The sequence below is a fragment of the Lynx canadensis genome, chromosome B2 (assembly GCF_007474595.2).
Source record: "Lynx canadensis isolate LIC74 chromosome B2, mLynCan4.pri.v2, whole genome shotgun sequence".
NCBI classification, from domain to species: Eukaryota; Metazoa; Chordata; class Mammalia; order Carnivora; family Felidae; genus Lynx; species Lynx canadensis.
The window spans coordinates 35,125,237-35,146,283 of NC_044307.1; the positions used below are offsets into that span (position 1 = coordinate 35,125,237).

The following is a 21,047-nucleotide window of genomic DNA, read 5'->3' on the forward strand; positions in this document are numbered from 1 at the left end:
GATTTTTTTTGATACAGTATGTAAAGCACTGAGCATACTACCTTGCACATTAAGTGCTAGGTATTATTTTTATCATCCTTATACCCTTGCTATACCTCATATCCAATTCAACCTTTTCTTTTCTTAGCATCTTCCATATAGACCGGCTAGAATAATTTCCTTATTATTCCCTGCATATTGTTCCTTTGCCTGGGCTACCTGTCACTATCCTAATGTCATTCTATACTCTTTTCACCAATTCACATCCATCATGATTTAGAAGCTGACTAAAAAAAAGCCTCCCATCTTCCATTTGAATAATAGTTGCTCCACACTGTTCACTACTTTATCTAATTTCTCCCACATGTGCTTTCTAGTTATTTCTAGCTTGCTTCTTAGTTGTACACTACTAAGAGTAGTAGCAAGGGAAAATATGATCACTGGCCCCTTTTTAGGCTGAGATTTTGCCATTATATCCAAAGCGGCTTGTATAAGATTGGACACACAGTGGGTGTTCAGTAAGTGTCTGCTATAGGAATAAATAAGTGGAATTAAATTTAGAAACTTTTTCCTTTTTCTAAGCAAACATTACATTCTTAAACAATTTACATCGTGGCATTAAAATATAATGATTCCAACCTCATACATTATCCCATTTATGGTTTCATACTTCTTTTAGCCAAGGTCTAAGGAAGGAATATTCCATAAAAAAATTTAACAATCAATCAAAGCCTATTTTCTCTCACCATACATATTTTACCAATCCAGTGGTATCGCATCTGACCCTTGAGAGGTTTCTCGCCTTGATAAACTAGTGATAAAATAAAGCATTGACAAAGATATCCTGAGATGCTGAAAACAAATGTTGAGGGGGGAAATTTTTGTAGTTCCTTTTTTAGTTCTAAATGATAAAACATCCCTCCTACTCCAAATAAATTAGTTTCTATTTAAAAATGCAGAATTTTGAAAAACTATTTGGAAACAAAGTCTGTGCATATGTTTGTTGAACTTAATTGCTGTATGGTTTAATGGAAGGGCTGAGGGCTAGTGAATTTAAACTCTTTAAAATAGCTAAAGATTAAAGTTAATTAAATTTTAGTTCTCTGGGATTTCTGATACATGTTCCAAATTTGTTTTTAATGACATAATTGTCATTTAAGATTACATCATTGTGAACTGATTATGTGTGCAGTTACACTAACAGAAACCAATACCAAATGTCAAAAATAAATAAATGTCAAAAAATAAAAGTTGAGGACAACTGTAACGTTACCATTAAGAGAGTAGAAGTTGAAAACAGAAGAGAAACACTCTGTTGAATAAGGTCTTATTATGAAGCTTCAAACAGAAAAACCTGGACATCAAATGCATTAGGTTAACTTCATGCTTTTTCAATGGCATTTAAGTCATTATTTTATACTTACTGTTACAAGTGGAAACCAATGCATTTCCCCAACATATCTGTTCATTAATTTTGGTGGGAAAAAAACAGCACCCAATCACACAAACAGGAAATGTGCTACATAAATTTTGTGAACATTTGTGAAGAAATAGAAGTTACTAGTCCCATGGATACATGGATATAGTTCACATTTTAAAAGAATAAGAAAAGAAATTCGGTATTGTTTCTATTAGTCTTCAGGGTCCCCCCCCCCCCCTTAACTAAAAGTAACTGTAATATTCTTTTGCCTCTGGGGCTCTCCCTCCCACAATTAATCATCTTTTTTCTACACCTTCCCTCCAAACGATTATTCCCCATAGCCTTAGAACACTTGACATCAATTCATACTTCTTCTTCACAGTTTTCAAAACATTGCCCTGGCCTTGCTTAGCTCCACGAGACACTCCCTTCTCTTTCAAAAAATTGGTAAACAGAAGTATTTTTGCTCTCACTTTTACAAGGTGCTACTGTGTAACCAGAAAAACATCTTTGTAACACAAATTAGCTTCCTAACTTTTACCACACTTCCAAATTCACAACATAATGTATTTAAATTCCTTAGGATAACGAACATCTATACTTCCAAAAGTAGCAATACGTTCGGTTTAAACATTTGGAAGACTTGGATCCCAAGACTACCTTTCGTCCTCTGACTCTAGAATCCGTGTCCTTCATCATCAGAACCAAGCAAGAGATTGTGAAAGTCTCATCAAGCTACACCACCAGCGCGGGCAGAGGAAACGCTTTCAAAATATGTCATTCATCTCCACGTTGAAAGGCAGTCTATCCATACATCTTTTATACACGTCATTAAATATTGGTACTTAAGACTTCAGTCGTATGAGGCAAGCTTTTTAATTTATAGGCAAAAGGGGGTGGCAAAAGACTCATCTCTTCTTAGATTTACTTATCAAAACAAAGCCAGTCTGATCATATCTTGAAGTCTCAAGTTGCCATTTGTCAAGAGTCTTTTAGAAAGCCGCTTATTGCATTAAATTAACCAATTCCTAGCCACATCAGGTTTAAGGAGAGTTTCCCTTGTCTCCAGAGACAAACGAGTTACCAGACGTCCTTAAGCAGACTGTCAAACTTTCATGTCTACTCTTTTTAAACACGTAAGGGAGAGAATGGCACAACGAAGTCAGGTCTGTTTCTTAAGAAGGATGTCCTATGGGGAACAAGACGCTCACCTGTACACAACAGAGTGTCTTTCCCGGCTGTCCTCACTGGGGGAGGGGATGGACATCGCCAGACCTTTGTCCTCCGGACCAGAGCACGGCCAGGGAGGGAGGGCGACTTTCTGGGAGGAATACAGGCACCTGCACCCCAAGAAACTACAGACGGGTTTTGACTCCAATGACTCCCCTGGCTTAACCTCTGGAGGGGCCCTCTAGCTCGGGTAGGGGGTTTGTTGCCCCAAACCGTAGCCACCTCTCGCAGGAGCAGGGGGAGTGGACGACTGACCACTCTAAGGAGTTAGGGATGCCGGTCTTTCCCAACCAGACCCGAACGTCCCCCGCTGTCTTGCGGGGTTCGCCCGGCGGCGGGGTACGCCGGGGTGAGCCACGGCCGCGGCGGGCGCAGAGCCGGTCTCTGCTCCGCGCCCCTGCCGCGTCCGCACCGCCACCGTGAGGCCGAGCCGGGGACGGTGCCCCGTGGCGGCGGCGGCTCCGCGCTCCTCTCCGCGCCGCCCCGGCCGCCGCTGCGCCGGGCACGGGCGGGGGGATTTTCTTCGCGTTCCCCCCTCTTTCGCGCTCTCGCTCCTGTTCAGCGGGAGAGCCCGCGGAGCCAGGGAGGGAGCGAGGGAAGGGGTGGAGGTGGCGGGGGGGAGGCCGGAGGGGCGGATCCTGCCTGGGGGCTGATCCCTCCCTCCCCTCGGCCGGGCTCCGTGGCGGCAGCGGCGGCGGCAGCGGCTTCATTCCCCCTCCTCCCCCGGGAGCGGCGGCGGCGGCCGGGCCGGGGCCCCTGCGCGGGCCGGGAGGGGGCACGGCGGTGGCCGCGGAGGCTAGCGCGGGAGGAGGCCGCGCTCCGCTCCCAGGGCCGCGCCGACCTGCTCGACGGCCGGCCCGCCCGCGCCCAGGGGCCCCGAACGGTGGGGCCGGGCCGGCGGCTGAGGTAATGGGGGTGGCAGAGGGGCCGAACGGAGCGGGGGCGGGGGCAGCGGGGCCTACGGGGACCGGGGACTGCGCGCGGGGGAGGGGGGGCAGGGAGTGGGAAGCAGGGGGCTTCCCGAGCGGGGCGGGGGCGGCGCGAAAGCGCTCTCCTGGAGCGAGGGCGGCGGCGGGGAAGGAGAAGGCGGGTGAGGGGGGAGCTGAAAAGCGAGGACCCCCTCCCGCAGCCGCCATCTTGTTTCCCTCCCCCCCGGCCCTGGCTGGCGAGCCGCCGAGCCCCGCCCCCGCCATGCTCTCCAATTGGTCAGGCCAGAAGAAGGTTCCGCCCCCCGAACGGCCCTTGGCCCCCTGGTTTCTGCTGACGGGCAGGTGAGGCGACCAATGGGCGCTCGCCTCTCTGCCCCGCTGGTTCGCTGGCGCTAGCTTTCTCTGTCTGAGGGTCGGACTGCGCGTCAGTCTGTCTCTGGCGCGCTCGCCCCCCTCCCCTTGGGGGAGGAGATGTTATTTCCCTCCTTTCTCCTCGGAAGGGTCAAGATTTTTCTGGAAGAGGTGCCCCTTTAAAGGGGCAGGAGCCTTGGCTGGGGTTCTCCCTTGTCTCATGAGTATCTCGTGGGGGTACAGGGGGTAGGGTCTAATTGCAGAAACTCCTCGTTCTTCGGGGACCTGGGTGGGGTGGGCAAGTGGGGCTGCGGGGGTGCTGAGGAGACCTCTGGGGGTGTTGGGGGTATTTGGACGCGTGTCTGTGGGAAGGGCTGTGTGGGATGAGACGCTCCCGCCAAAAAGCTGGACTGTAAGCTCCTTGCGGGCGAAACTCCTTTTCCTCAGCAGCCGCCCTTCCCTCTCCAGAATTTGCCCCCCGGTGCCTGGAGGCTTGGGGAGGACCCAAGAGGTTTTCCTTAGATACTTGCTGCTTGGGTGAGGACTACCCCACGCTGCCAAGGAGGTGGTAGCTGGTAGGGAGGAAGAACATACAGCGCTTTAACAAAGGAGGGTCCACACCCTCCAAACTCTTTCAGGATTTCAGGTTAGTACCGAGGTAGGGTTTCACACTTCTGCGAGGTTCTCCCTGCCCGCGAAGGCATGGGGGCAGTGAGGCAGGTCTGTTGGCCTGGGCTACCCCCAGGGACTTGGCATTTGTCAGGCATGTAGTGGCCAAGGGTCTCTGGAACCTGGACAGAATTGCTGGGATGATTCTGTTGCCTTTTGTTCCCAATGGGTCGTGTGCCTGCCCGCCACTGTTCCTCAGCCAAGTCGGTGTTTGTTTGTGTGTTTCAGTCACACTTGGGGATTGGAAGGCCTTTTAAACAAGGGTGGTGATAATTCTCTGTTGACCAAGAGCAACGCTTAAGAGGTAGAGTTTTTCATTTTACTGGTGGAGCGTGGAGGCACAGAGAGATTCAGTGACTTTCTCCAGGTCACGCAGGACCAAGGTTGGAACCTAGATCGCCCCAGAGAGAGCCTCTTTTTGAACCAGATCACGGCATCTCTGTGGTGGTCTTCCTTCCCAGGGAGATGAATTCAACCCGTCAGGGGACCTGGGTTTGAACTGTAGCTTTATCACTCACTACCTCTGGGTCGAGTGACATCTTGTTGAGCTTCTGTTTCTTCATCTGTAAAATGGAGACGATGATATCTATCCTACCTCCCAAACTAGTTGAGAGAAATAATTAAAAGTAAAAGGGATTGAGGTGCCTGGCCAGCTCAGTTGGAACATGTGACTCTTGATCACAGAGTCGTAAGTTCAAGCCCCGTGTTGAGGGTAGAAATTACTTTAAAAATTAAAAAAAAAAAAAAAAAAGGGAAAAGGATTTGTAGTTTGCAAAAGTGTGCTAAATTATCATCATCAAGGTGACAGACTCTTTTTCTCTTTGAAATCCTCTCACTGTTGTTACCTTTCCAAGTCTCTGCCCACACTTGGAGCCCCGTATCTCCAAATGTCTTTCCCAGTAGTGATGGCCTCAGTAACTGCTGCCGTAGCTCCTTATGAGCTTGTCATGATTCCCTTTATCCAGAGAATGATATGGGAAACTTAAGGGCTTTCTCCTTGTTGCACAGGGGCAAACTAAATGTAAGGATTTGGGGAGAGAGGGACTTCTGAGGTAAGAGAATGCATTGAGAGTTTACCTCAGATATTGCCCCAATCATCTTGGCCTTGGGTCCAATGAGGGTCTCAGGCCACTTAAAACTTCAGTGCCACTTGTGGACCACTCCCAGAGCTTCCAGTGTTTCTGCTTAGAAATGTATTAGCCAGTGCATCCTCAAAGCTGCCTTTTCCAGAGAAAGCCCTTTATACTGTAGTTTGAAGTCTTTAGACTGTACATAGTAGACATTTCAGGTGCCTTCACCTCTTCACTCCTGGGTGTGGTTAGGGGATAGGGCTTCTGATCGTTGTAAGAAGGGTTGGGAGAGGGCTTTAGACCTGTGAGCTTTTGGTCCTCTGGTGGGGCCACTGTTCATGTACACAGCTTAAAAGTGGATGCTCTTTTTGTTTTCTTCTTTTCTGAACCCTTAACCACCCCATCCTTTTCCATAGGTAGGTATCCCACAGCCTTATGTAGGACATCATTAGAATTTTAGATCTCTCCCTGTGTTGTTTTGTAATGATCTGTAATGATCACTTGTAATGATTTGCTTTTCTTTTTTTCTTTTTTTAAAGTTTTTTTTTTTTAACATTTATTTATTTTTGAGAGACAGACAAATCATGAGTGGGAGAGGGGCAGAGAGAGAGAGAGGGAGACACAGAATTCGAAGCAGGCTCTAGGCTCTGAGCTGTCAGCAGAGCCTGACACGGGGCTCGAACCCACGAACTGTGAGATCATGACCTGAGCCGAAGACGGATGCTTAACCGGCTGAGCCACCCAGGCGCCCCAAGATCTGTTTACTTTTCTATCCTTTCAATTAGATGGAGCACCTAGAGGCAGGGACCATGCAGCTTTGATTTCTCCTCTCATTCAACTAATATTTATTGAGTGCTTATTAAGGAGCCAGGTATCATTCCAGGTGCTGGGAATACAGCGGTGAACAAAATAGACAAAAATCTTCCCCTCATGGAGCTTGCATTCTAACGGAAGGAAGCAAACATTTATGATAAATAGGCACATTGCATAGCATGATAAAAAATGGTGAGTGTCATAGTGAAAAATAAAGCAAAATGAAAGATTGTTGATGGGGGAAAGAGATTTGCAGTTTAAGATAGAATGGTCAGAGAGGGTCTCATTGAGAAGCAGTGTTTGTGAAAAAAGTTGAAGCGAAGGAGCAAGCTGTGTGGATGATGTGTGAGGGGCAGGATGTTCAGGCAGAGGGAACAGACAGTCTTCGTGGTGGCCACTCGATCAGATGGAAGGGTGAATGAGTGCATGCCTGAACATTCAACTCAGTTTCCTGGTTTCTCCTTAGGCCTGTCCCCTTGGTTCCCAGGTGCCATGAGGAAGCCGCGCCGGAAGTCGCGGCAGAATGCCGAGGGTCGGCGCTCCCCATCTCCCTACAGTCTGAAGTGCTCACCTACTCGGGAGACCCTGACATATGCTCAGGCCCAAAGGATTGTCGAGGTGGACATCGATGGACGCCTGCATCGAATCAGCATCTATGATCCACTCAAGATCATCACAGAGGACGAGCTGACTGCCCAGGATATCACCGAATGCAATAGTAACAAGGAGAACAGTGAGCAGCCTCAGTTTCCTGGCAAGTCCAAAAAACCCTCCTCCAAGGGCAAGAAGAAGGAGTCCTGTTCCAAGCATGCATCCGGCACTTCCTTCCACCTCCCGCAACCCAGCTTTCGCATGGTGGACTCAGGCAGCCAGCCAGAAGCACCCCCACTGCCTGCTGCCTACTACCGCTACATCGAGAAGCCACCTGAAGACCTGGATGCGGAGGTAGAATACGACATGGATGAGGAGGACCTTGCCTGGCTGGACATGGTGAATGAGAAGCGGCGAGTAGATGGGCACAGTTTGGTGTCAGCAGACACTTTTGAGTTGCTGGTAGACCGGCTTGAGAAGGAGTCATACTTGGAGAGTCGCAGCAGTGGGGCCCAGCAGTCACTCATTGATGAAGACGCCTTTTGCTGTGTGTGCCTGGATGACGAATGCCACAACAGCAATGTCATTCTCTTCTGTGATATCTGCAACCTGGCTGTACACCAGGAGTGCTACGGTGTCCCCTACATCCCTGAGGGCCAGTGGCTATGCCGCTGCTGCCTACAGTCTCCCTCCCGACCTGTGGACTGCGTCCTCTGCCCCAATAAGGGCGGCGCCTTCAAACAGACCAGTGATGGGCACTGGGCCCACGTGGTGTGTGCCATCTGGATCCCTGAAGTCTGCTTCGCTAACACCGTGTTCCTGGAGCCCATTGAGGGCATTGACAACATCCCACCTGCCCGCTGGAAACTAACCTGTTATATCTGCAAGCAGAAGGGGCTGGGTGCAGCCATCCAGTGCCATAAGGTGAACTGCTACACAGCCTTCCATGTGACATGTGCACAGCGGGCTGGGCTCTTCATGAAGATTGAGCCCATGCGTGAGACCAGCCTCAATGGCACCATCTTCACAGTACGCAAGACCGCCTACTGTGAGGCCCACTCGCCGCCAGGTGCTGCCACTTCTAGGAGGAAGGGTGACTCCCCTGGAAGCCTCAGTGAGGCTGGGGATGAGGAAGGCCTGAAGGAGGGCTGTGGAGAGGAGGAAGAGAAGGAAGAGGTAGAAGAAGAGGAGGAAGATGAAGGCCAAGGCGGGGTAGGTGGCCCCCTCAAGGGAGTGCCCAAGAAGAACAAGATGACTTTGAAGCAGAAAATCAAGAAGGAGCCAGAGGAAATGGGCCGAGATACACCCTCCACTGTCCCCATGGTCACTGTCCCACAGATCCCCTCATATAGGTAAGCTTGGTCAGGAGGTCTCCACATGGACCGTTGGTTTCTGGTTGGGCTGGTGCTGGCCCTGAGCCAGGACCTCCTTCCCCAAGCATGGTTGGTGAACATTTGTTCTCTTCTGTGCCCTCAAATTTAGACTTCTCCTTTGGTCCCTGGTCTGGTTTGTGGTTTTGATTGTGCCCTGACAGCAGTGTGTTTCCTTGGCTTCAAGGTGAGACAAAATTAAGTTGCTTAGAAACCCAGGTGAAGGATGTCTAAGGCAGCATTTTTCAACAGGTGCACAAGTGGCATTTTGGATGGGATGATTGTTTATCATTAGGACTGTCCCATACATTTCTTGATGTTTAGCATCCCTGATCTGTAAGTGCCATTTGTATCCACTCCCTCATTGCCTGGTCTTTGTGACAATCTCCTATGTTTCCAAAAACCCCTGGGGGGATAGAACTGAGAACCACTGTTTTAAGGGGTCAGTATGGGTGCCTGCTATCTAGAAGGCTCTAATCTGAGAATGATGGAGACTTTTTGTGAAGGGGTGGTGGTGTGGGGAGGATATGCTATTTCTCTTCTTGAGAAGCTTTAGATTTAGGGGGAAAAGGATCACTCAGCTCAACTGTATGTCTAAGCCACCTTGGCCCCTAGTGAGTCTGTAGAGACATCATTGTATCTATTTTAAACCATTAGAGAAGTAGCTGTTAGAGGGCAGAAAAGCCAGAGACAGGAAAGATTTTTCATTGGAAGGTCATCTCAAGGGTGATATTCTTTGCAAAGTATACAGTGTTAGAGTAGGAAGGAATCTTGAAGATTATTTAATCTAATGTAGTCCTTGCACCTTCTCCCACACCCCCAGATGAAGAAACTGCGGCAACAGGAGGTAAAGTTGTTCACTCCTTTATTCATTCAACGAGATGTTTATTGAGCACTTACTATATGCCAAGTCCTGTTCAAAGGGCTGGAACCAGGTGGAAAGCAACAGAACCTGACCACGAGCTGGAACTCATGATGCCTCCAGGCTCTGTTCCTGCTGTTTGTCTCTCTTGTTGAAAAGGATAGGGAGAAAAGAGTGCTAGAGGGTAGTGGGGAATGAGTTGTGTAAGGAATGGGCAAACAGACTTGTCAGTCTGGGAAGGAGACATAAGAGCGGAGCAGAGCAGGAGGGAGAGGCTCTTGTGAGCCATGACTGGAGTTAGAATTCAGTCAACTGGAAATGCCTTCTAGTCACAGAGCTGTTGTAGGCTACCCTCTTCCCTGATGTTGACTGGAGTTCACGCTTAGTAACATCTGTAGGGTGGCTGTGCCCTGGGACTAGACTTTTTGGTTGTCATATCTGCTCTTATAGATGTGTCTTGCAGAGGCCTTAGCATGCTGGCTAAGAAACCAGACAGACCTGCTTTTGAATCTCGCTCCTGTCGCTAACTACCCATGTGAACTTTGGCAAGTTATTTCTTCAAGTCTTATTTATTTGTTAATGAACCTGATAGAGTTGTTGTGAGAAATAAATGAGATAATATAAGTAAAGCACTTAGCACAGTGCCTGGTAAATAGTAAGTGCTCAATAAATGGTGGCTACTGCTGCTGCTGCTGCTATTTTATTATTATTCTTTTTTCTACTTGCACAAATGCTGTTGGGACCCTCCATAGCCAAGAGGTTGTAGAGGGAGGGGGCTGCCTGCATCTGGGCAGGTGTGCTTGGCATGGGCATTGGTGGGGAAACTGTTCTTTGGGGAAAGGCCTAGGTCTTGGTTTTTTAAGCTTGGCTTTGGGGCAGGAATGTCTGACCTTGGATAGGCACAAGGCCTAGGTGATCAATGTCCAGCCCAACATGCCCACCCTTGTTAGGTTTTACTTTCTTGTTTAGCCACACTTAACCTTCCTTTCAGTGCAGTGAGATGAGGAAGTGGGGGAAACTGAGGCCTTGCTTATTGTGTGAATAACCAATTTTAGGACACAGGATGGTGTAGCAGAGGGATCATTGATTCAAATCCCATCCAGGGCCACCATTGTTTATTTTTTTTTTATTTATTTATTTATTTTTAATGTTTGTTATTTTTGAGAGACTGAGCGTGAGTGGAGGAGGGGCAGAAAGAGAAGGAGACACAGAATCTTAAGCAGGCTCCAGGCTCCAAGCTGTCAGCACAGAGCCCAATGCGGGGCTTGAGCCCACAAACTGCAAGATCATGACCTGAGCCAGAGTCAGACCCTTAACCGCCTGAGCCACCCAGGCGCACTGCGCCACCATATTTTTAGCTGCATTAGTGACTTTGATAGTTTATTCAACCTCTCTTCCTAAGCTGCCTTTCCATCTTTTGTTACCATGAGAATAATGTTACCCACTTCGCAACAGGGCTGTTAACATAAAGATTATAGGTTTATTAATTCCTTTCCCTTTCACTTACCCCTCCATCGTCCCCACGTATTATTGGCTTAAATCCTTACTTTAAGATTTCTCTATTGGGTTAGTTTAGCCAGTTAAGTTTTCAGATTCTCCATCCTCTTATCCAGTTTTTTTTTTTTTTTTCATTTGGTTCAAAATTAGACATTTTTAGGCTGCTGAGATCTTTAATTAAAAACCAGGGGTCAGACAACTCCAAGGTGTTGCGTTTGAGCTCAGAAAGCAGTAGCCTGGTGTAGTTCTACTAGTTTTCCTTCCAGCTTGGCTATCGACTATTCCCTGGTCTGGGGAGACCCTCAGCCACAGGGTGGCTGGAAATAGTGACCACATTGCCTATAGCTTACTCAAGTTCCTGCCTTCTTTTGCTGTTTTTATCAAGAGAAGTGTAGGGGTATGGGGCACAGGCCTGTTTCTTAGGATTGTAGGAAACAGGGTTCCTGGGAGAGGGTTCTTTTGGAGAATCAGGACTGCAAGGTAGGAAGTAGAAAATCAGGCGATATATCTCACGCTGAATCTGAGCTGCTTAACTTTGCTGTCTTTTTTAAGCCTTTCTCTGAGGTTAGGCATTTGACCACTTTATCCTATATTCTTTTATATATAAGGTTCAGAAATGAACCAGGGTCTGAATAGGAAGCTATAATCAGGGCTGCCCACTGACCTTGTCTTTCACTTCCCTGTGCCTCCACTCAAGGTTGAACAAGATCTGTAGTGGTCTCTCCTTTCAGAGGAAAAACCAATTCATACAGCGGCTTCACAACTACTGGCTATTGAAGCGGCAGGCACGGAACGGTGTCCCCCTCATCCGGCGCCTGCATTCCCACCTGCAGTCCCAAAGAAACGCCGAGCAGGTAGGTGAAGTGATTGAAGATGATGGAGGAGGTGGAGGGTGAAGGAGAAGAAATGATGGTTGGGGTAACCCCTCCCTGAGCCCTCTGCAGAGCCTTTACCTGTAGGCGGTCACCCCTCCAGGAGGCATAGCCCAGGAATGACCTCCAACACTGTAGAGTCTTTGGGACCAGACAGCAGCTCCTTCTGGATGGGAGAGGCTTGACTTTGAAGCATATTCTAGGGGAGAATGGAGAATAAGCCCAACTTTCCATTATGTGGGGAAAACCTTGCAGACATGGCAGAAAGGAAGGAATGGGCTGAATGAGAGCCAGGTGGCCATGTTGCATGAATTAGGACAAGGAGCACTTTCCTTAACACACTATACTGACATCTGCCAGAAATGTTTCATAGAAAACACACAAATGTGCCATCTCAGTTGTAGCACACAGCCTGGCCAATTGTGGCATTTTAGCCACGGAGTTGCTGCATGTTTACTGTTTCCTGAGATGGTGGAAGCCTCGTGAGAGACTCTTTTTTTTTTTTTTACTACTTACTTCTTTTTCCCTCTTCACTTGCTCCATTACTTCTGCCTTTAAATATTTCCACACCACTACCCCAGAGATGAAGCAATCTTTTACGTGACTCTGGTGCCCTCTGGGTTCTATCTGATTTCACTTTTGCCTTTTGTAACTAAAATCCTGAAGTGCAAGTCTGCATCTCGTCCTTCCTTGAAATGGTCCACCTGCTCCCCTGTAGCTTCTCCTAGAACATCAGCCACCTCCTCCCAGCCCAGCAAGCCTTACCTCAGATTCTCATTGTATTGTCCATTGGGCTACATTTGTCACCATGGATCACCTTGTCTTAGAGCTTCTCTGTCACACCCTTTTGCTCCTCCTCCACCCTTTGACTGCAATATTAACATTCCCAGGGACTGTGCTGCCTGCCCATTGGCTTGGAGAGCTGTACACTCTCATAGTTGTAAATAAGTGTGGCAGGTTTCTTTTCTTGTCCTCATCCCTTTTTTCTGCCCTCAGTCCTGGGGCAGAGAAACCATAGATGTTCTTGTAGATGTTGTTTCCTAGAATTCATATATTGGAAACTGAATTCATTATTCTTCTCTCATAAATGTATTTCCCTAATATTGACATGGAACCTTCTTTCTCCTGACCTCAGACATTTCCCCACCTTGGAGTTACTTTTGATTCTTCCCTCCATGACAAGCCACAGTTAATCATCCCTTATGCTACTTTGGAGGAGTTTATCAGTATCTGATCCTTTGTCTCTGTTCTACAGCTCCCCTGCTCACCCATGCCCCCTTAATTTCAGCAGTAGCTTTCTAGTTGGTCTCCCACCTCTGATTCTTTCTTTGCTGTACTACTGATACTGTCTCATTCACATACCATTTTCCATCTTGTCACTTCCATTTCCAGAATATATTCCCCCTCTCCAGGCAGGCCACATCCAGGATCCTTTGCATGGAGTTTGAGCCTTCTTATCAGCTGAATCCTGGATCTTGCTTAACTTTTATGGTTATCCAGCTTTTCTGCTCTGGCCAGGCCATTTTTTTTTCACCAGGCAAAAAATCACTAATTCTGCTTCTCCCAACACTTCTTCTCTGTGGTCCCTTTGGTTCCTTACTGCTTTGTTCATCCGTGTCCATCACTACCGTAAACCCCTAGTGAGAATGCTTTCACCGGAAGCCTTCCCAGACCTAACCCCAACCCACTCAGATCCTTTCTATTTTACATTCTCTTAACATTTTGTATTCAGTTTATCTGTTGAGTTTTTATTATTTGTCTTTATGCTACTGTGCCCTTATCTGTCAAACCCTAGGCCTCTGCCTTCCCCCAACTATACTGTAACCTCTTTTAGGGCAGGAATCATCTTTTTTGGTGCTGGTGGTATTTTAAAATATGGTCAAGTCAGTTAGTACAGGCTGGTAGTAAGAACTTCACTTTGTTTTCTAGCCAAGTCGAAGCTGTAGGGTGAAATTCTTTCCACCTTGAGGTGTCTATTAGTTTTCCTTCTGAAATTCTTTCTATCCCTGAGAGGCACAGCTGCCCCCTGGTGTCCTCAGGGGTAGAGGAAGCAGTCACATATCTCACTCCAGCAGTGAAGGTTATTGTGGGGCAATGCAAGAAACATTGCTGCGAGGCTGGGGGAGCAGAGGAAGAGGGCATGGGTGGAGAGGGAGGGGTGGAAGGGTCAGCAAGGGTCAAGGGCTGTCACCTGCCGAGGCCCTGTGAGACTTGAACAGGGAGGGCACTCTGGGTAAAAGGGAGGCCCCAGCTCCTCCTTCCTTTCCTGTCCTTCTTGCAGCGAGAGCAGGATGAGAAGACCAGTGCAGTGAAGGAAGAGCTGAAATACTGGCAGAAGCTCCGGCATGACTTGGAGCGGGCGCGGCTGCTGATTGAGCTGATTCGGAAAAGAGAGAAGCTCAAGCGAGAACAGGTGAGGAAGAGCCCCCAGCTCCAGGGTTCTTGTTCAGAATCTTTTTCTCCCGCTCTCAGTGTGGCATCAGGAGAGCCAGGAGCCTCTGCCTGGTGCCACCTTTCTCGCCTTCCTGCCCTCCAAAGCCTGCCTACTCTGTACTGGTATGGTGCTGCACATGGCTTCTAACTATGGGGATTCAGCTTCTGGTGGCCTCAAACATAAGCTATTATCATATGCTTGAGCCCATCCCTGGAGTTTCTGACCAAAAAAATCTCAGGAGTCTGGCCTTGAGTATTTTGAAAAGCTTCTCAGCCCATTCTGATGGGCATTGCAGCTGGCCTGGGAGCTTCTGAGAGTTTTCACTTGGCCCTTATGGTCTTGAATCATTCAAATATTCCAACCTCGGGCACCTGGGTGGCTCAGTCGGTTAAGCATCTGACTTCAGCTCAGGTCATGATCTCACGGTTCATGGGTTCGAGCCCCATGTCGGGCTCTGTGCTGACAACTCAGAGTATGGAACCTGCTTCAGATTCTGTATCTCTATCTGTCTCTGCCCCTCCCCCACTTGTGTGCACACACTCTGTCTGTCTCTCTCCCTCCCCCTCCCCAAAATAAATAAACATTTAAAAAAATTAAAAACAAATTGCCAGCTTTGACTCAAGGAGATTCTAAGCCTCTAAGCATGGGCAGCGTTGAGGTAGTAGTGTAACAGAGGGGTTGGGAATATGAACTGTGGCACCAGACTACCTGGTTTTATATCTGGTTCTGTCATTTAGTGTTTATGTGACATTGGGTAAATTGCTAAACTCTTTATACCTCAGTTTCCTTGATTGTAAAATGGGGGTAATAATAGAACCTACACCAGAAGGTTGTGAAAATTAGATGACTTACTATATATAAAGAGCTTAGAACAGTGCCTGGCATGCAATGGGAGCTATAGAAGTGTCGGCTGTCAGCATCACCATTATCGATAGTCTGTCTCCCTGAAGTGTCTACTGCAGCACTCTGCACAGGGCAGAGAGTAAATACTATTAATTGGATCAGTGACAAGCCAAAACCATTCTCTCCAGTCTAGGAATAGCAGCTGTTCCTTGCATGCTTCAGAGGCCTGGGTTAAAGATGTTCCTTTCTCTCTTTCTCCAAATCCTACTTCACTATTCAGCCCCAGCACGAGCCCTTCTCTCTGTAGACCTGTAGTCTGAGTTTCCATCTCTGAGACTGGGCAGCTCTTGCCATACATAGTGTGTGTGGGTGGCATAGAGGACATCTCAGGACCTTCTCTATGGATTCAGACTGTCTGTGCCATCCCAGTCTTGGTCGCACAGCTGAGCTTTTCTTCTTGCCTCTGGTTCAGAGAGATAGAAGGGGAAAGGAAGCAGTCAGGCCTATTTTGATGTCACTAAGAAGAAGAAACATTTCATAATCTAATCTGTGGCTTCCCAACCTTTTAGCATTAGGGCATACATAGAAAATAACATTTGTGCAATGTACTACTGTCACTGTATATATGTGAGGCTTCTTGCTGCCTGAGGAGGTGAGCCTAGAGGCCTTAGTTATCCCAAGATGGCCTCAAGGCCAGTGGGATCAATAGCTTAGCATACTAAGTGGGAATGCTGGCCCGAGTCACATTTTAAATCATCAGTGTGCTCTTTGGACTAAGACAAAGCTAGGTTCAAGTCCTGTCTCATTGGGTTAGTGACTCCTCATTATACTTCCAAATCTCAGATTCCAGATTTGTAAAATGAGGATAATAATTTCTCCCTCAGGATTATTGTGATGATTAATCAAAGTAACATAAGTAGAGAAGCAGTGTGGCATAGTAGTCAAGAGCACACACTGTGGAATCAGGCTGAGACTAAATCCCTATTCTGCTCATTACTGGCTATGTGGCCTTGGGCTGGTCAGTCTCTCTGTGCCTCAGTTTTCTCCATGTAAAACACCTCATCTGTACCTACCTGATATAGTTGTTAATGTTCCATAAAATGGTTAGAATGTTACTTGGCATTTAGGAAGGACTATGAAAGCGTTAACTGTTATTGTAAGTTTTGGTACGGTGCTCGATATGTAGGGAACATTCACACAGCAGTAGCTGTTGGTCATTATTTCTAGGCTGAAAGTTGGGTGATCTCTCCTCATATACCGGTCAGCTTAATATCCTGTGAAAATTTGTTGTACGTGATTGGTAAAAGTAATCAAGAAAAAGTTTGGTGCCTCTTCGCAGAGGGTGTCCTGATCTCTTTCCACCTTCTGCACAGGTCAAAGTCCAGCAGGCCGCGATGGAGCTGGAGCTTATGCCATTCAATGTTCTGCTGAGAACCACACTGGACTTGCTGCAGGAGAAGGATCCGGCACACATCTTTGCCGAACCTGTCAACCTGAGTGAGGCAAGTTCCCCCACCACTTCCTGAGCAGTGAGCCCCTCCTGGACTGGAAACAGGGTCTGAGTAGGCCAGGAAGGGGTCAGGCCACAGGGTGCATGACACCTGGGGGTTTCTGGCAAAGCTAGTAGACTTGCCCATGGTGAGGAGTTAGCAGGCCAGGGTGGGCCAGGGCCCTGGGGCTCTGACTGTGCAGCGTGCCAAACCAGAAAATGGGGAGGCAAGAGTGCTGGTGAAGGGTGCACCTGTTTGGCTAGTAAATGGTTGTTGTAATTGTACAGGTTTTATATGTTTAGGTTCCAGATTACCTGGAATTCATATCCAAGCCAATGGATTTTTCTACCATGAGGCGGAAGCTGGAGTCCCACCTGTACCGCACCTTGGAGGAGTTTGAGGAGGACTTTAACCTTATAGTTACCAACTGCATGAAGTATAATGCTAAAGACACAATTTTCCACCGAGCAGCTGTCCGCCTGCGGGACCTGGGAGGGGCCATCCTGCGGCATGCCCGGCGGCAGGCAGAGAACATCGGCTATGACCCCGAGAGGGGCACCCACTTGCCTGAGTCACCCAAATTGGAGGACTTTTACCGCTTCTCCTGGGAAGACGGTGAGAAGCCTTGGATGGGTGGGGAGGAGAGGGACCAAGAGGAGGCACAGGGATGGAGCCCAGAGAGCCAGGGATCAGGGTGGGCCTTGGAGCTATTTAGGGTAGACATGAGGAGAGCTGAGGGTAGGCCCAGACTGGGATATTCCTGCTTGTGGCTTGCAATAGTTCTAGGAGCTAAAGTTTAACGAATTCACTATTTCTTGAATGGTAGGAAAAGGAATCACGTACTGGCTGTCTGTTTGAAAACTTAAATCCTTACCAGGGGTCTTCCTCTTCTGGATGCCCTCTATACAGCGTCCAGAGCATGGGGCAGGGAGAGTGCAATGCTAGTGTATGTCTGGCTCATTCAGAAGAGTGCAAGTAGAGGACCAGAAAAATGGAATTGCCCCTGAGCCCCACACTCTGCCTGCCCCTGCTCTCTGCTTCTCGATGGCAGTAGCCAGTCACTCAGGCCCAGGAGATTGCCAAGCTGCCTCGTGCCTGCTCCCCAGAGCCTGTAATTATGACTGTGAACAGCTTCCTGCAGATGTTTCCCAGATTCTGACCTTGTCCCTGTGGCTGCGCTCCGGGCAACGGTGTTACCAGGGCCAGGGCCCCACAGTGACGCTGCTGGAAGCCACTGGCCCAGGCATTCCAGGAGAATATTTTGCATCCAAAGGATTCAGCCCCTTCCCCTTGCCCTGGGCTGGGCAGATCCTTCAGCCCTTCTGTCCTCCCTTCTCCCTGGCAGTGGACAACATCCTCATCCCAGAGAACCGGGCCCACTTGTCCCCGGAGGTGCAGCTGAAGGAGCTGCTGGAGAAATTGGACCTGGTGAGCGCCATGCGGTCCAGCGGGGCCCGGACCCGTCGCGTCCGCCTCCTGCGCAGGGAGATCAATGCCCTTCGGCAGAAGCTGGCACAGCCACCACCACCACAGCCACCATCACTGAACAAGACTGTGTCCAATGGGGAGCTGCCAGCAGGGCCCCAGGGGGATGTGGCTGTGCTGGAGCAGGCCCCACAGGAGGAGCCAGAAGATGATGGGGACAGAGGTGAGACAATCAGGGGCAGACAGGGGGTTGGAGGCCAAACTAAGGGAGTAAGGGTTAAGCTAAAATCTCAAGGATGGTGCAAGCATCCTTTCCTGAGTTTAGGTCAGACCCTTGTGGGCAAGCAAAAATCCTTGGAGAGGTCATGGTTCCATGTATATCCAGGGATGATATTCAAAATATTTAATAATCAGTAGAGACCAAAATTCATCAGAGTAGATGTTGGCTGTTGCATTGGAGTCGGTTCTGGGGACCACTGATGGGGATATTTAGTTGCTAGATTGTGGACAGGTTTGGGGAGTTTTAGAGGCTGGGGCCCAGCAGCTCTGTACTAACTAATAAAGAAGTATTACAGTATTTTGTACCTGATAATGGCTATACTGCACATATGAGTTAAATATTTGCTCATCTACCATCATGTAGATAGGCTTTTTTAGAGCAGGTTAGGTTGTGGTGTGGGAGGACAGAAAAGGAAGAAAGACCCTAAAGATGGTCTGGCTTCTTGAACTACCTCATGGCTTTGACCCCAGCTGGCCAAGTCTACAGGCCCATCCTAAGCAGAAAGGTCAGATTGCAAGAGACATCTGGGGAAGTGATTCTCAGAGACCCAGCCTTAAAACTGAGCTGCTTTCCATCCTCCCCACTTCGTTGGGGACAGAATTGTCTCCCTTAATACAGGTCCTCAGAGCTAAGCCTACAGCTTGGGGAGGGTCTGTCATCCGCACAGTCTAGAAGGGTTCGGAGTTATCTCCAGAGGGTAGTTCTCTCCAGGGCCCAAACTGCAAGGAATGGCCCATTTTATTTTAGGTTGGCTGAGAATAAGGACATGGCTGGGAGGTCACATTTGGCAGTGACTTCCTGATTCCCTGTGTGGCAACCAGCATGCCACTTGTATCCCACTCCTGGGCTGTGGCCGTGCAGAGTCCTGCCCACTGACCGGCTACAACAGCTTCTTCCAGAGGGTTTCAAAACAAAATTCCCAGGCCTTACATCCCAGAGATTCAGATTAAGGAAGTCTGGGCTGTGGCTTGGAAATTCTAATTTTTAAAAGTTTCAAGATAGTAAGTGAACAGACATGTTTGGGAGCCACTGATTTAACTTACTTGCTCTCACTTTTTCACATTTATAAACTTACTCTTTCTGCTTGTCCTCCTTGCTTCACTTGGGTGATAGGAAACAGAACACATTGACAGAAGGGAAAACACTTGAGTCTAATGAGAGCTGTACACCTCTAATCTGTGAAGCTGAGACTTAACTGATTATTGATTAAGCCAGGTAGCTTTCAGCTTTCTCAGGTGTGGAGTAATGTTTTGTAATTCTCACTTCATCAGATTCACCTGGTAAAGCTTTTTTAAAAAATACCCCATCATTAGAGATTTAGTTTCAGTTGGTCTTGGATCGGACCTTGACGCTGAAATTTTTAAGAAACTTCCTAGATGATTCTCGTACATAGGGTTTAGAATTACTAATGTAGATAAAACTTAATCCTACATTCTTTTTGCCTCAGATGGGAGACCTGGGATACATGTCAAGAACCAATGCCTTTGGTTCTTGCTTATCAGAGTCATTATCTGGCTTGTAGGGGCAGACCTTTTCTAAAATGTTCAAGCAGGTTCTCTTTTTCTCTAACAGATGACTCCATACTGCCTCCCCCACCAACCCTCGAGCCCACTGGGCCTGCACCTTCCCTGTCTGAGCAAGACTCCCCTCCGGATCCCCCTACTCTGAAACCCATTAATGATAGTAAGCCTCCAAGCCGATTCCTAAAGCCCAGAAAGGTGGAAGAAGATGAGCTCTTGGAAAAATCACCTCTGCAGATAGGGAGTGAGCCCCTGCAACGCCTGCTCAGTGACAATGGCATCAACAGAGTGTCTCTCATGCCCCCTGAGACCCCTGCTGGTGCCCCACTCAGTGGCGTGGGCCGCCGCACATCCGTCCTCTTCAAGAAGGCCAAAAATGGAGTTAAGCTACAGAGGAGCCCAGATAGGGCCCCAGAGAATGGTGAGGACCATGGTACAGTGGGCTCTCCTGCCTCTCCGGCCAGCATCGAGGATGAACGGCACTCCCGGAAGCGGCCAAGGAGCAGGAGCTGTAGTGAGAGCGAAGGGGAGAGGTCCCCCCAGCAGGAGGAGGAGACAGGTGACCACGCCTGTGACTTCTCTACTTCTCATCTGCTTTCCTGCTTTGCCTTGCCAGCCAGCACCTCCCCTAGTTGGCTGCCTCCCTAATGGTCCCTGTGGACGCCAGTAGAACCATTGAGGGATTCGTAGCTTATAGTTGTGCCTGGCACATGAGTAGTGGCCTGGAGAAGAGGCTTTGAGAAAGTAATTTGAGAGGGCCACATTGTGTCTGGGGCTTTCTTTGGCCTTGAAGGGAATGCAAAGCTATATATGATAAAGTGGTTCCTGCCTTGACTTTAGTTCCTTCATTCATCAGATATTTAGGCACTGGGGGGAAAAAAGTCCTTGAACAGAAGACAAAAATCTCCCTTGTAGGGGAGAAAGACTAAAAACAAATGAGTGAATTGTACCTTGTATCAGAAGCTATGGAGAAAAATCTAGCAGGGAAGGGGAATAGGGGATACTGGGGTGGTATTAGAGAAGGTGGCCAGGGGAGACTTGGGGAGGGGACATTTGAGTAAAGATTTGAGGGAGTTGAAGGCATGGGCTATTTGGGTTTCTGGGGGAGAACACTTCAAAAAGATAAACTAGTAGGTGCACAGGCCCTGGTGGTGGGAACATGCCCGCATGCCTGGGGAATAGTGGGGAAACCAGTGTGGCTGGAGCAGAGTTAGCCAGGGCATGGTTAGAGATGAGGTTCCAGAGGTAGGTAATGGCGGCTGCCATACTAAAGGGTCCTTACTACACATCCAGCACAAGCTGGTCACAGGGGGTCATACAATGAGTCAGACTGAGTTCCAGCTCTGGAAGAATTCATGGTCCAGTGGGGAGCAAAGGTGCAGAGATGTTATGGTGCCAGACA

The 21,047-nt window shown here is 48.4% G+C and overlaps 1 protein-coding gene across 2 annotated transcripts in view; it reads left to right on the forward strand.

Moving 5' to 3' along the window:
- The first annotated feature begins 3,453 nt into the window (after positions 1-3,453).
- Positions 3,454-21,047, forward strand: part of BRPF3 (bromodomain and PHD finger containing 3) — a 33,913-nt gene continuing 16,319 nt past the window's right edge. Inside the window, exons 1-8 of one of the 2 annotated variants that reach the window (XM_030315367.1) lie at positions 3,454-3,535; positions 6,928-8,404; positions 11,479-11,635; positions 13,935-14,066; positions 16,304-16,432; positions 16,723-17,035; positions 17,766-18,068; positions 19,698-20,204. In XM_030315367.1, the coding sequence (XP_030171227.1) occupies positions 6,954-8,404; positions 11,479-11,635; positions 13,935-14,066; positions 16,304-16,432; positions 16,723-17,035; positions 17,766-18,068; positions 19,698-20,204 (2,992 nt within the window). In that variant the 5' untranslated portion in view covers positions 3,454-3,535; positions 6,928-6,953. Of the gene's footprint in view, positions 3,536-6,365; positions 6,654-6,927; positions 8,405-11,478; positions 11,636-13,934; positions 14,067-16,303; positions 16,433-16,722; positions 17,036-17,765; positions 18,069-19,697; positions 20,205-21,047 lie in introns of those variants that run through there. The other variant, XR_003968812.1, reaches the window with a different exon arrangement.